This window comes from Condylura cristata, unplaced genomic scaffold, assembly GCF_000260355.1.
Source record: "Condylura cristata isolate star-nosed mole 26May11 unplaced genomic scaffold, ConCri1.0 scaffold00009, whole genome shotgun sequence".
Taxonomy (NCBI): domain Eukaryota; kingdom Metazoa; phylum Chordata; class Mammalia; order Eulipotyphla; family Talpidae; genus Condylura; species Condylura cristata.
The window spans coordinates 33,536,823-33,552,003 of record NW_004567110.1 but is presented as its reverse complement, the minus strand read 5'-3'; the positions used below and the strand labels follow the sequence as shown (position 1 = coordinate 33,552,003).

The 15,181-nt window shown below is 39.5% G+C and overlaps 1 protein-coding gene across 3 annotated transcripts in view; it reads left to right on the top strand.

Annotated features, from left to right (window-relative positions):
• Positions 1-15,181, top strand: part of DECR1 (2,4-dienoyl CoA reductase 1, mitochondrial) — a 36,731-nt gene that overhangs the window by 827 nt on the left and 20,723 nt on the right. The window contains exon 1 of one of the 3 annotated variants that reach the window (XM_004679744.2): positions 4,309-4,454. The exons of 1 other annotated variant lie outside the window; for it this stretch is intronic. In XM_004679744.2, the coding sequence (XP_004679801.2) occupies positions 4,404-4,454 (51 nt within the window). In that variant the 5' untranslated portion in view covers positions 4,309-4,403. Of the gene's footprint in view, positions 1-4,308; positions 4,455-13,842; positions 13,982-15,181 lie in introns of those variants that run through there. One more of the 3 variants, XM_012723039.1, reaches the window with a different exon arrangement.

Sequence of the window (15,181 nt, the reverse complement as noted above, 5' to 3'; positions counted from 1 at the left end):
TCTTAATACTTCAGGAGTCTCCCAATCTACCATCCACCTTTTACACTAATCCATTCTCCATACTACAAAGTAAATACTTAAGAGCAATCTTCTGATGATACAATTTCTGGTTTTCAAAGCATTCTGCTATGAGAAGGGGGAAATGTCATTTTAAAAGACTGATTTAACAGACTTTTATGAACATAGATATAAAAATCTAAAATAGAAAATTAGCAAATTGAATCAGGTGGTATATAGAAAGGATAATCATAAGTAAGTGAGGTTTATTATGAAGTGCAAGGCTGATGAGTTTATTATAGAAGTGAAAGGCTGAATGTAAGTGGGGGGCTTAATGGAATTTACCAGAATATTAGAAAAAAGGGGAAAAAATCATATAATCATCTTGGTACTTGCCGGAAATTTATTTGATAAAATACAACATGCCATCATGGTGGGAAGAAAAGCCTCTTGGAAAATTAAGGAACATCCTTGATCTGTAAAGGACATCTGTTAAAAACAAAACAAAACAAACAAACAAAAAAAACCATAGTTTTCTTTATTGACCAATTATTGACCGTTTCCCTCTTGACACCAAGAATGAAAGAACTTAGTTGCTTTACTATTTGCATTTCAGTGTATTAGATGCATTAGTCGCCTTAATAAAGGCGAAAAAGAAAAGGAAGGCATAAAACAGAAATGAAGAGTGCCACTGTAATTCATGAATAATGCACCGGTGTACATCAAAACTGAAAGAATCTTTTGGCAAACTTTGAAATAATAAGTGAATTTAATAAGGTCACTGGATACAATGTATATGAAATGTGAGTATGTATCTTTGTACAAGAAAATAGGAAAAGACAGATGGTAACCCCCTTATAGCTGTTAACTCCTGCATTTGTTTATTGTCTTCTTTACCCACTAGCACTTAAATTCTATGACAGTAACATCTACTGGTTATTGCCATATCCTTTGTGCTCTATCTGGCATATAAGCGTGTTTGTTAAGTGCACTTATTGATAACTAAAAACATCATCCATTGACTGAAAAAATAACTTCTTATGTGTCTTTATTGTTTTGTCTTTACATGGAAATATAGCAGTATATGTGTGTGTATGGTTAGCCTGTGCATTAGAATTAATTGAGGCATCAGTGGATTAATGGAATCAAATGAACTGTTGGACTATAACTTATTTTTTTTAATTGACAGATAAAGAACACCAAAGTGCAAAGTATAAGACAACTTTATAGAATGAGAACAAATAAGCCTATGTAATGGGGTCATGGGTTATTCTCCCTTCCAGAATTCATTCAAAAAGCTAATTAATGATCCTACTTTGAAAATCCAAGTCTCAACAATCATCTAAAATGTGTAAATTAGATGAGGTACTCAAACAGCAGAAATACGTAAGAGCTGATATTTTACAGAGAGACATATCTAGCTATTATTTTATCTTAACAGCATTTCACAATGACCTTCTTAATACCACACCATGTGGCCTATACTAATTCTGCCAAATCTAATTTATTTGTAACATCACAGATTGTTGGAACTACAAGTGATTTTAGAAATAATACACACCAACTCCTGATTTTATGCATGAGAAATAAAAAGCTGATAAGTTTATTTGCCCAGTAGTACAAAGTCAGTATGGAGCAGAGAAGACAAGAATAGAACAAGTTGCTTCTCAATGCAGCTTTCTCTGGGTCCCGTTCGTTAGCTGCAACCGGCACCCAGTCCAACACTACCCTTGGCAAGCACTTTCCCCTGAAGGCCAGGAATGAAGGCTGCTTTGAAAACTAGGAAGGGAGAAAGGGAGGAAAGACCCAGGAAACATCCAATTTTTGCTCCCTTTTCTCAGATTCAAACTAGTATTTTAAGGATGTTACTGGTCACACATCTATACCTACCTCCAAAAGTAGAAGTGATTCTCTTTCAAGGGAAGTCCTACTAGTCTTCAGTAGCAAGACAAGCCAATTAAAGAATTTCCAGTCACTTGGTGTGCTCTCCAAGACAATGCTAAGTAACACTTGCCATTTCTAAACGACTTGATTATTATTGGCAGTTAGGTATGAAGAACTAATGTGATTTTAGGGCTGGATGCTGACCTGCTGAAGTTTGCAGATCATTGGGGAAACGATTGAAAAACAGGATCTCCTGCAACTGCAGAAAAACTCTCCACAAAGACTGAAGAAAAATAATTTTGTAATTGAATAAACATAAACCAGAATCACAAGTATCTGCTAAAGAGATTGTGAGGGCAGAAATATAGCCATTTTATTTAGCCAAACAGATATAACCCATTCCATACATGTTCTCAAGATGAACAGTAACTAGGGCCTCTCTGGGGGCACTGGGGTTAAAGAGCACTGTCAAGCTATTGCCAGCCACAGCAGCAAGAATTTGATCCCTGGCCATGGAGCTAACCCACATGGCATGGCAGATCTTTCTTGATTTGCCTGCTGCTCCTCTTAGCAGTGAATTTCAGTAGATCTGTCTGTTCTGCTCTCCACATCGTCTAGTGAATCCTCTCACACCCCCACCTCTGGCCTCCACCCCAGTTCGTGTATGGGTAACTAAGTAAATCTTGAAAAAAAAAAAAAAACAACAAACAAACAGTAGTGCTCTGGTAAGAGAACTTGACAGCACTGCTTGTCACACATACTCTATCCTAAATTCCCTCAGTGATTGGGGTGACCATCTGTGTTAGGTAATCGATTTTATGCAAAGGAAAAATACTTCTCATATCTCTGTTACAGGAGGCAGTTCTGCCAATTAGTGGCCCACCAAGTTAGATTCTGATTCTCCAGTAGAAATCAGAAGGGGTGCTTCTTTGATGATGATATTTCAAAGATATGGGCCCCTGGTCCTTGAGAAAGCTATGACCAGCTCCTAAAGCTAGAAAAAGAAAGATTTAACTTTTAAAATAAAGAGTTGAATACATTTCAAGGGACCGATAGAAAACTTGTTATTACAAGTTTTCTAATGTAAATAAATGTTCCCTCCATAATCTGGTGGCTCATAAATAGCAGAAATTTACTGTTCATGGTTATCAAAGTTGCAGTAAGGGAAGACCATGGGAGTCATGGCAGGTTTTGGTAAAGGGATACTAAGAACTTCTTACAGAAGTGGACTTGGGATAGTTTAGGGGAGGCCCAAGGAAGTGTAAATTCACTCTAGATGGTATCAGAAAGTATGGCGAAGTCTATGAAGGAGAATCGCTGTAACATATATAATAAGGGAAACTAGAATGAGTAAAGTTGTACTTTGTAAGAAACTCACTTATTTTATCCAAAAGACAGGTTGGTAAGCATTTGTAGCTAACAAACTTGTTTTTGTCCATCCTTAGACAAAATTATGGAGTTTACTTGCTTTGCCTCACCTGACTGATCATGCTCTCTATATAACGTTGTCTAAGGAAGCTATTTTGTAAGATAGTTTGTCACACAGAAGAGTAGTACGTTGTACCTGTGTGTGCCAGGCCAAGTCCTGTATGTCCAGGGGCACTTCTCCCGTCTTTCTCCACCCACTCCTCCTCCCTCTCTTAGGTCACCTTATCATTTGCCTGAACTTGGGATTTCAAAGACATGCATCCTTTCAAAACCACGTTAATCCAGAATTAGGTATCAATATTTACATTTTACAAGGAGGAAAGAAAAAGGAACCGATTTATGCAGTGTGTCAGTTGGTACATTTCACTAATGTAGAGAAGGATAAACCAAGGGCCTGGCTTTGCTTTATTTATTCCTTTGAACAACAGCAAGAGCACGAAGTTCAGAGCCGCACTGACTATAGGCAACAGGGGGCGCTGTCTCCTTCAAAAAGTGAAAGCCGCCCCCCAAACTGCAACATTTATGCGATTTTCAGCTTTAGGGAAAATAAGGGTCCAATTTTTATGTAAGATATGTTATTTTGAAGATACACAATTCAGCGCCATACCAATCACTAATTTAAACATATACTTAAGGAATGAACGTAAATTACTTTTTTAAAAGTTTAAAAATTCGGTGGGCAGTATGGATCTGTCGCAAGTTTCTACAATCTACAAACTTCAAATCTTTTTTTCAGGAGTAGTGGCTCTTCATTCGCACTGGGGCACGGACCACCATTCTCCGCCTAGAAAACACCTGGGGACCAAGGGAAAGGTAGTAAAAGACACATGCGGGAGGGGACGAGGCAGAGCCCAGAGACTCATCGGAAGTCCAGGGTCACGGGGCTTGGCGGCTTCCAGGTTCCTCCCACTCCGGCCATTCTCCCCCGCCCCCCCCGCCTTATTTCCTAAGCTCTCCACAAGATTCCCCCTTCCCCCCACTCTTTTCCCCCGCCCCGGCCCGCCCTCGCTCCCCGCCCTGTCTCCAGGAACTTTGTTATTTATGGCCTACCCCCTGCGACTGAGAGTTCGCAGACTAAATTCCGGAGGCCCAATATGGCGCTTCAAGGCCGAGCTTTCTTTGCTTGGGGTCACGGTCCTCGGCGGGTAAGGCGGCACTAAGGCCGGGCACGGGTCTACTCAGGGCCCGCTCACCCCTTGCTGTGAGTGCCTGCCCGGCGGTAGCCGGGGAGCTTTGAGCTAAGAGCCGGGAGGAGCACGCCGTGATGCCCGGGCGGGAGAAGGGTCCCTTGTAGAGTGACGAGAAGGACGCGGCCCCTCCTCCCCGCACCCCCTCTCCTCCCAAACCAGGTAGGAGAGAGGATTGGGGTTCCGAAAGTCGGGAAATAGCCCGTAGGACCCCAGGGTGAGGTTAAGTAGGCAAAACATCTTATGCTGCCTGTGGGTGTGGAGTAGGGTAATAGGGAGAGCAGGTGGTTCTCAAGGTTTTGCGTATCTGGAAGTTTGAAAGTTGCGAGTAAAATCGGTAAAATGGTAGGGAGAGCTCCTGCGGGGCTTTTGAGGAGTGGGAGGGACCAAGGGAGCTATGGCCTTAGCACAGACGTGTGTGTGTGTGCAGAAAGTTCATTCTTTGCCCTCCTGTGCAGTTAAACATTTATATAAACATTTACATGAAAAGGGGTAAGTTAAGCCCAGTTGTTCGTTTCCCCTTCTTAGTGGTAAAGTTTCTCAGGCTGGCTTCTCCGCTGTCCTTCCATACTTTTTTTTTTTTTTTACTTTGTTTTGTCAATATCTGCTTGCTGGACTCATAGTTGAAATAAAATACGCAATGGAGATAGCTGGAAAGGGGGAAAAAAGAAAAAAATATATATATATCCAAGATAACCATTCTCCAGTTAAATTTAAAAATCTTAAACCAAACCAAAAGCACAAGTCAGAAAAAGTAACCTGTAAAAAAAAAAAAAAGACCCCTTTTCAGTAAAATGGACAGCAGTGGTTTAGTTGATACTTGCTCTTATAAATATTTAGGTAATAGGTCGCTTTATTTTAGTTTCAAAGATTTATTTATCCACACAAAAATTGGGGTACAAGCCACAAGTGTGTGTGTTTGGGTGTGGCAAGAGGACTCACCAGAGACAGAGCATGGAGCAGAATAGGCAGATTGACTGAATAACACTGCTGAAGGAAGCAGCAGGCTGGTCAGGACAAGTCTGCTGTGCCATGTGGTTAGCTCTGTGGCCAAGGATGGAGCTCCTGCTGCAGTGCCTGCAAACAGCTTCATAGTGCTGTGCTTTAACCCTGTGGTGCCACCTGGGAGGGCCTTAGGTCATGGGTCATTTTAGAAGAAGCTTGTATTTTCTAATCCCTTCTCAAAGAACCTCATTAGAGTCCTACAAGGGCTCTGTGAGGGAGAAACTTCAGAAATTTTTTTCAACACAGATCATTAGAACTTGTAGTAATAAGGTCACTCCAACAGTAGCCTGCTCTGACACTATTAGACAATACAGTTTGAGAGGGAGAAAATGAGCTTGTTTAAAAATTAATTGCAATCTGACTATTTTGAAATTACTTGGCTTAAACATGGAAGTTTTGAGGATGGAGTTTGGCAGAAAGAGAGGCCCCTATCCTCTGGTTTGTGTCCTTTCTGGCACAAGTAGGCTAGGGTTTGAATTCCTGGGAGAAGAGAAGTCTTCACATCTGTGAAGTGGGAGGTTATTATAGGGAACATCATGTTTTTGCTGGCAAATGTGTATTGTTATCATTAAAGCCCCTCTTTTGAATACTTTTTGTTACTAAGACCAAGAGGAATGTTTTATTTGTCATTCATCCTATTTATGAAAAACTGCATTAAATTGCGCTCTTAGCTAGTTAGGCCTTAAAAATGTAATCAATCAGATTCTAGGCCTGATCCTGAAAATGCAAAGAATGTAAAACTAGGGACCCTGTTCTCAGGTTGCAGACTACTCCAAGGAAATCACTCACTCATTCCCTTTATCAGAAAATGCTAAGTGAGTGCCTACTGAGTGCTGGGCATTCTTTGGTTCTCCATGATTAAGTGTCTCAATGAATCAGTAGTCAGTGTTTAATGCTTATCACTAAACCAACAGACTTATGACTGTCTTTCAAGCAACTTTCAAATAAGTTTAGGGAAAAGAAATCGGACTAGTATTACTACAAGACTCATGTACTAAATTTAATGTTATTTTGTGAAAGTGAGGGGTAAAATGCCATTGGTTTGTAGAGTCTTCGTATTCAAAAAATGTCTGAAAAATGAGAGTCTAGTGCACTACCACAAGACAAACATCTATAGACTTTGAAAATGCAGATATGGGCCCTTCCTGGTGGCACAGCGGGTTATGATGCACCATTGCAAGCACTGCAAGCTAGCTGCAGCCACTTCAGTGCGAGTTCGATCCCTGGCCCCAGAGGTGATCCCATGGCGCAGCAGACCTCTCCTAACCAGCCTGCTACTTCCCTCAGCAGTGTTCAGTCGATCTGTCTGTTCTGCTCCCCACTCTGTCTCTGGTCAATCCTCTCACCACCCCTGCATCTCTGGCCTGCACCCCAGTTCTGTACCCATAAATAAATAAATAAATCTTTTTAAAGAATGCAGATGTATGCTATGCGTTTGAAAAAAATGTGTGTGCCTAAAGAAGGCAGGGAAGGCGTCCTGTAGGAGGAAGCTTCAGGAGCCACTTGATTTTGGAGCCAACTTTTAAATTAGTTGGAATTTGTATGACTCTAGAAATAATTGAGACCTAAGGAATAGTGTGTATTAAACAATGAAGGAGCACGACTTGTTTTTATAAATCCAGGTGGTTTGATATTATGGAATGTGTGAAGTATGGAGGAGAGAGAAGGTTCTTGGAGATAAGTCTAGGCAGGTTGCTGGGGTCAGGGCATGGTGGCTTGTTCTGTATATCAGACTGAGCATTTACTATGTGCACGTCACTATACTAGAGATGTGAGGATGAGAAAAAGAACTGGTTCCTGCTTTTGGGAAGCATAAAATTGAATGTGGTGATGTGTAATATGATGCAGGTTTTTTTTTTTTTTAATGTTGATAACTTTTAAAAAATTTATTTATTGGGCCCTCCCTGGTGGCGCAGCGGGTTAAAGCACAGCACTAAGAAGTTAAAGCCACTTCTGTATGAGTTCAATCCCCGCCTGCCCCGGAGGTGATCCACATGGCGTGGCAGACCTCTCCTGACCCGCCCGCTGCTCCCCTCAGCAGTGTACTTCGTCGATCTGCCTGTTCTGCTCCCTGCTCTGTCTCTGGTGAATCCTCTCACCCACCGCATCTCTTGCCTGTACCCCAGTTCTGTATGTGTACATAAATAAATCTTCTAAAAAAATATTTATGCATACAGAACTGAGGTACAGGCCAGAGGTACAGGGGCGGTGAGAGGAGTCACCAGCAACAGAGTGGGGAGCAGAACAGGCAGATCGACGAAGTACTTTGCTGAAGGTAGATGTACGAAGTACATTGCTGAGGGGAGGTGATAGAGCAGGAGAGGTCTGCTGCGGCACGTGGGTCACCTCCCTGGTTGGGGATCGAACTTGAGCTAAAGTGGCTGCAACTAGCTTATAGTGAGTGCTGCGTTTTAACCTTTTGCACAACCAGAAAGGGCCCTATATGGTATATGTTTTGATGAGCTTGGAATGAATACAATATAAATAGTATCTTTTCTCCAGTTTGAAGAATAAGACAGAGGCCACTTCTTACAGTTTGGTGTGACCAAGTGGTGCAGCTAACTTTGTATGTAGTAAGAATAATGATGTTGATGAGGAGGAGGAGGATAAATCTAAGTCTCAGATTATTCTTCACATTCCATTTTAAAACACATCTAAAAGAGGAGGGGAATTCTAAAGTTAGCCAGGGTCGCCTACAGCCCATCTTAGAAGACACCCACTCCCTTAGTTTTTCAGGAAAATTCAAAGTAGATAATGATCAACAATCTCAGCTGTCCTATGTTTTTTCTCTTCCTAAGGTGATGATTCACGTTGAGATCAGAAATGCCTGGGTAAATATAGTTAGCTCAGAGTAAGGGGACGACTGTACTTTGATTCCTTCCAGCCTGGGGAAACTCCCACACGGCGGTGTCATAGCATAAAAGCTGGAACTATAGGTTTCACCACTGTGATGTTGCTATTTACACATTTATCCTCTATGCTTCAAAATTGTATTTTTCAAGTGCAGAATATACATTTCTACCTGATTTTCCCACAAGTATTCCAGGTAAAGCTTTTCCAGTACACAATGTTTTATCTTTGGTGCTCCAACATGGGTCTTCTGTAACCCAGTAATTTCAGTTTATAGCATCATTATAGCATCATTCTACGTGAGGCCACTTAAGTGATAACTTCGTCATCTTCATTTTGCCCCCTCTTAACTACAGCTGGTTTGCTTCTGAGTTTAGCTAATCTGCATGTTCAGTTTGTGTGGAAAGCGTTATCTCATTTTCATTTCTGCTGCCCTGATTATTTCCCACTAGCTGGATGCCTTTTCTCTAGCTGGTCTCCACTATACTGTAGCTCTCAGTTAAGACTTGCTTTTTCTAAAATACAAAAGCGATAGAAAAAGTAACAGGTATGGAGCTGTAGTCAGGAGTTGGAAAAGCTCTCAGCTGCATAGCCTTGATCTTTTCAGTATAATGGTAGGCCTCTTCATTTGTTTTTAGCTATGGTAAGGTTGGACTTTGAGGCAAGCAGAAAGAATTGGATCAGGCAATAGCAGATATAGTGATAAATCTTGCCTCTTCATTTTTGGCATATTCCCACTAGATGGGTCATTTTATTTGCTAGCTTCGACCCCTTCTCAACTTCTGCCCGTTGTTGGTGGCATCCTCATCTAAGCCATCATCATCTCTTTTTGGTGTGATACAAAAGCAACATACCTATCTGTCTGTTTGAAAATGTTGTCTGTACTTAACCATTCTCATCATAGCTAAAACTAACCTTTAAACACTTAGGGCATATGTTGTCAGTTCTCTGTGCAAAACTTTACAGGTGTTTTCTCCCTGCGCTCAGAGTAAAAGTGTAAGTTAACATAGTGCAAGTTAACTCAGCTTTACCTCACTGACCTCTCCTGCCCTCCCAACCTCCTTCCTTCTGCAGCGAAATTAGTGCCTTGACTCTTCCTCAGTTGGCCAGGCACCTTCTCCCTCAGGATCTTTGTCTTACTCTTTCCTCTGCCCAAATGAACAATAGGACCCATTCCTTCACCTCCCTTAGGTCTTTGTTCAACTCATCTCTTTGAGACTTTCACTGCCTGTTCTCTTCAAAACAGCAACTCTTTACCCCTGTTCTGTGCATTATTTATTTCCCCCATTTCACTTTATTTTTCCCTTTCTCCAAAAATCATCTGTAAGGGTACAATTTATATCTTTTTTGCTCACTGTTCTATTGCCATTGCCTATAACAGTGTCTGGGGCATAGTAGATGGTTAGTAATACTTGCTAAACATAAATGAATTAATTTTATACTAATATAATACTATGTTTATTTCTAATATTTTTTCATCCGAACAAGCGGATTCCCAAATCAAAATAAACTCTTTTCAAGAATAAGAGTTCTATTTTTTGGTTCAAACAAGATAGTTATTAGTTTTGGCTAATGTGATAGGGATCAGTAAGAGATGACCAAAGGCAAATGCAAAGAGGAATGAAAATCCAAGCTGAAAATTGCAAATTGCCTAATAATTTCTCTTTGATTTCATTTCCTGTTATTGTGTAGTGTTGGTGAAGCATCTAACAGGTTTACATATAAATGCAGACAGATAAGAACTGTGATAAAAATGGGAAATACAGAGCAAGTACTTTCTCAAGAACTCATGTTCATTGCTGTAAGGTGTATCATTACTCAAAAATGTAATTTCTTTCGTGCTACTGGCAACAACTACATAATTCAGCTCAGCCACTGGAGCTTGGAATCCAGCTAACTTTCTCTTTTATTTGCTTAGCCTCACTGTCAAGTTGCTGTGGCAACGAAATCTGTGTTCTGCTGAAGCTTAGAAGATCAGTGGCCTCTGTGCATTGTCCTCCTTTCAGCTGAAGCACCAGAGAGGTGCTCAAGCACTACACAGGCACAAATTATGAACTTAACCTGACCTGTGATGGACCTTGGTGTGGGTACTTGGGCACCTCAGATCTTTAAAAGCATGGGGGCCACTCTTGACATCTGGCGGTGAGATGATTCTTTGTGCTATAGGACTGTCCTCTGCACTGGATCATCAAATAGAGAGTCCCATTTAGCTTCCCCTTGCATTTCCAGATGCCTCTAGCTAAGAACCATGTCCACTGAACCACAGATGCATGCAGAGTGCAGATGTGTGCCTTCTAGCAGCTGCACAAAGTGCATCAAGTAGTTATTGAAGTTTTACTATTTGCAGGGACTATAGTTGCTCTGGGAATGTAAAATAGCATTTTCAAAGGCCTTCTTTGAAAAGTAATATTGTCCAGTCTTCACAAGACACTTTTATAGGGCCATTAAGGTCCATCCTATAAAGCTCTTATGTGAATTTGAATCTGAATAAATTTGATCTTCATTTGATCTAATCTAACAGGCATTTAGAAAATATAAAAATATATAGGTGCGATAATATTTCATTATCTTTATAAATGTAGTTCACACTTAAGTGTTAAATGTAAAATACTTACATTTCAAATGAGGCATCCATCTTTCCCTAAAAGCTGATACTATGGTAGTTTTCTTCTACTGAGACTTGCACATATGATTTTATGATTTCATTTTGTGTTAGTGACTTTTAGTGAAAAATTAGCTATGGACTTTAAAGCACTCAGCAGTACAAAAAAAGCAAGCAGTGGCAAGATAATGAGTCCTCTCCCTAGAGGTTGCTACCATGACTGTTTCTTGTTGATCCTCCCAACAATTGTGGTGTATCTTCAACACATAAGAGGTAATGTCCTCATCATACCTTGAATTTTCCCCTTAACACATAGTTCTTACATTGTTACTATTCAGTAAATACTTGTTAAGTAATTGAATAAATAATATGTGTATCCATAGATTAGCATGTGAGTTCTAGCTTCTTCTCATAAACAGTATTTAGTTACATGATGTGTCTTAATGGCTTGTATATCCTGCATGGCAATGAAGATAGATTGCTAGCTGCAGATCATCTGTATGGTTTCAAACAATGCTTAAATGGGTATTTTTGAACCTCTTGAATTTCCTAACCCCTAAAAATCAATTTTTGCCAACTTTTACGAAAAGTCAAGTGAGATTTTGATAGAAATTGCTTTGAATAAGTAGATCACTTTGGAGAGCATTGCCATCTTAATAAGCTAAATTTTACAATATCTGAAAGCAAGATGTTTTTCCAATTATTTAGCTTTTTAAATTTTTAATTAAATTAATTCATATATATTTTACATAAATATATATTTTTCATTTTTAAACAATATTTGCTTCTTGCCCCCGCCTTCGGGGTAGCCCCATAGAATTCCGTCCCCCACTTCACCTGTACATCATTACCATAGTCCCGTGTTCCTCCCTCCTTCCAATCCTTCTCCTGCAGGATGTCTCTGGTTTATAATTGTCTGATATGGTCATCTGTTTTTGGGCATTTGGGTTGTCTCCAGATTTTTAGGTCTTTAATTTCTTAATGATATATTTAGTTTTCAGTTTTTAAGTCTTGCACTTCCTTTAATTTTTTTTTTTGTATTTTAATCTTTTTCATGTAATTATACATAGAATTGTTTTCTTAATTTCATTTTCACCCTAATGTATAATTTTGAACTTAGCTTCTCTTCTCCTTTTCCCTTTCCATAAATGAGTGAGTAAATCTGTTAGATAAATTTCTAAGTGTGGAGTTACTAGGTCAAAGAATATTTATAATTTACATTTTGATAAATGTTGCCAAGTTAGGCCTCCAAAGAGGTTGCATAATTCATGTTGTCAGACTTAAATGTGACTTTAATGAAATGAGTTCTTTTGTATTTCATATTTAAAAATTTGAAATCTTACCATTTGGGTAAGAGCAAAACTGTTATTTAGTTATAAATATGGCTTATATAATTTTTCTTACATTAACAAGCTTTTTAAGCATTTTTGCCCATTTTTTCTGTTTGTATGCATAGATTTTGGATCTCTTGTGTAGGTGTAATTACTTTTTTTTTTTTAAAGATTTATTTATTTATGCATACAGAACTGGGATACAGGTGCCAGAGGGCCAGGGGCGATGAGAGGATTCACCAGAGACAGAGTGGGAGCAGAACAGGAGTACTAATGTAGTACACTGCTGAGGGGAGCAGCGGGTGGTCAGAAGAGGTCTGCCACGCCATGTGGGTCACCTCCAGGGCTGGGATTCGAACTCATGCTGAAGTGGCTTTAGCATCTTAGTGCTATACTTTAGCCTGCTGTGCCACCAGGGAGGGCCCAGGTGTAAATTGCTTTTTAAGATGTCATAATTTAGTCATTGGAAACCATTATTATTATTATTATTATTATTATTATTTAAAAGATTTATTTATTTATGCATACAGAACTCTGATACAGGCCAGAGGTGTAGGGGCAGTAGGGGAGACAGAATGGGGAGTAGGACAGGCATACTGATGAAGTCCAAGCTATACTACTAACAGTAGCAGCGGGTGAGATAGAGGTCTGCTGAGCCATGTGGGTCACGTCCCTGCCTGAGAATCAAACTTGTGCTGCAGTGGCTATGGATAGCTTCATAATGCTGTGCTTTAACCCTTTGCACCACCAGGGAGGGCCCAGAAACCATTATTTTAACACATTCAGATGAATGGGTTTTGTGTCACATCTCTCCATAAGACTCTACATATGTTGTATCCATGCTGTTTCAGGTATAGGCAGATTGGTGCTACCTGTAGTAAACAACTGTTTATTGAATGCGTAGTTAGTGCCAGAATCCTATTACGATAATGAATGGGGATTGTTCTGCCTCCTTGCTGGCTTACAGTATAGTGTGGAACATAGCAAACCTGATGGAAGAGGGATTCATTTGGCCCATTTTTGACAGTGACATGACATTTTTGCTTATTTTGAAGCATGATTTTGCTTGGTTGAGAAAGAAACTGACTGGAGAGAAAGCAGGAACAAAGGCCAGAAGGTGAAAGTGTTTGGCAAGGTTCAGAAATACTGAGTGGTTGGTTCCTCAGAGCTGGAACTAGATGTAGGGCGAGAAAGGCAGTCTGAGCCCATATTGTCCAGCAACTTGAATAATAAAGTTATTTTTTGTGTGTTTTGGCTTGAGAAGACATGATTATTTTTCAACTATGAAATTATAAAATGATAGCTCCATAAATTGTGATGATGGTAAAATAGCCAAACTGAGTTATTTAAATATTAATTGGAGTCCTCAACTTCCATATGAAAGGTCTGTTGATATGTGATTTTTACATGTTTGAAACTGAATTGTCTAATGTGCTAATTATAGTAAGAAAACTCTTCACAGAAACTTGTTTATATAAAATTTTAGAAGGGGAACAATGGTGCAAAAAACCAAACAAGTAAAATCACCCAAATTTTACTCCCATTTTGGGGGTGTTAGTTTCTTACATTTGTTTAAATTAGGGGTTTCATACACAAATGCCTCACATCCCTGAATGCCTGTAAGTGGAAGAGTATCCAGGTCTCTGAAGGCCAGATGAATGCTCAAGACCTCCTAGTAAAAGACTGACTGGGCCCAGGTGAGTTGGGGCTGGGAGTAGCTCAGGCCTTCTCTCAGGAAGTCATGAATCAGCCTTGTAGACAGGTAGAGTTAAGTGCTAGTAGAGTTCTGACATTTCTCCAAATTCTTTCAGTACCTGAACATTGGCTCAAAATTTGAAACATCAGCCAGACCTAACAAAACATTTGGATTAAGATCACTCGTCTATCTCTATTTTAATTATCTGCTCTTAACGCTTTAAACTAGCCAAAATATTTAAGTGATTTAAGTATAAATCTCATTTGTATACATTTCTCATTTGCTAGGGCAGAGACAAGACTTTCAGAATTGCCATTTTGAAGGTTAGAATTGCAGTAGTCACTTTTTGTGCAATAGCCACATTTTATTGGGTGGCTTTGGGAATACTGAAAGTAGAGTGATGGCTATAGCTAGACAAGGGAGACTGATGGAATTTTTTTTTCCCCCCTGGGAGATTTTAGTACTTCTAACTCCAAAAAAAATAAATCTATATTGCCCCATTTGGAAAACTTAAGCGTTTTCACAATTTTAGAGATTTTAAAGATCTCGAAAGAAATCAGTCTTAATACAAAATGTCTTATTTCCATTTTTGAAAAACAGCTTACTTCTAGAAAAATCACAAGGTAAGATTTGAAAATCTTTAAAAGCCTATTTTGTATTTTCTTTTTATGTTTCAAAAGGAAATGGCCAAAAAATGAGATTGAATATAATAAGATCATGTGAGGTCTGTTCATATCCATGTGTCTTTAATGTTGAAGAGCATAACTTGGTTTTAGACAAGCAGAGGACTTGAATTTAATATTCAATATATGCTGTGTATTGTCAATAAGTAATGTAAATTGACAAGCATGTCAGTTTTGTCACTTTTAGCTTGGGTGGCAAAGAGAGTCTTAAAATCAGTATTAGTGGAATCAAGTGAGTTGTAACATTAAGACTGTGCTTTGTAGTAAGTCACATTACTAACATTTATTAGGAATTTTTATTTTCAAGTGTGATTGTTTTTCCTTGTTTTTTTTTTCCCTACCAGTTAAAATGTTGAGGATGTTTTCTACAGTTAAAAGTAATAAAAGATAGTTTGTGGCCCTCCCTGGTGGCGCAGCAGGTTAAAGCACTGCACTATGAAGCTGAAACCACTTCCGCATGAGTTCGATTCCCGCCTGCCCCGGAGGTGACCACATGGCGTGGCAGACCTCTCCTGACC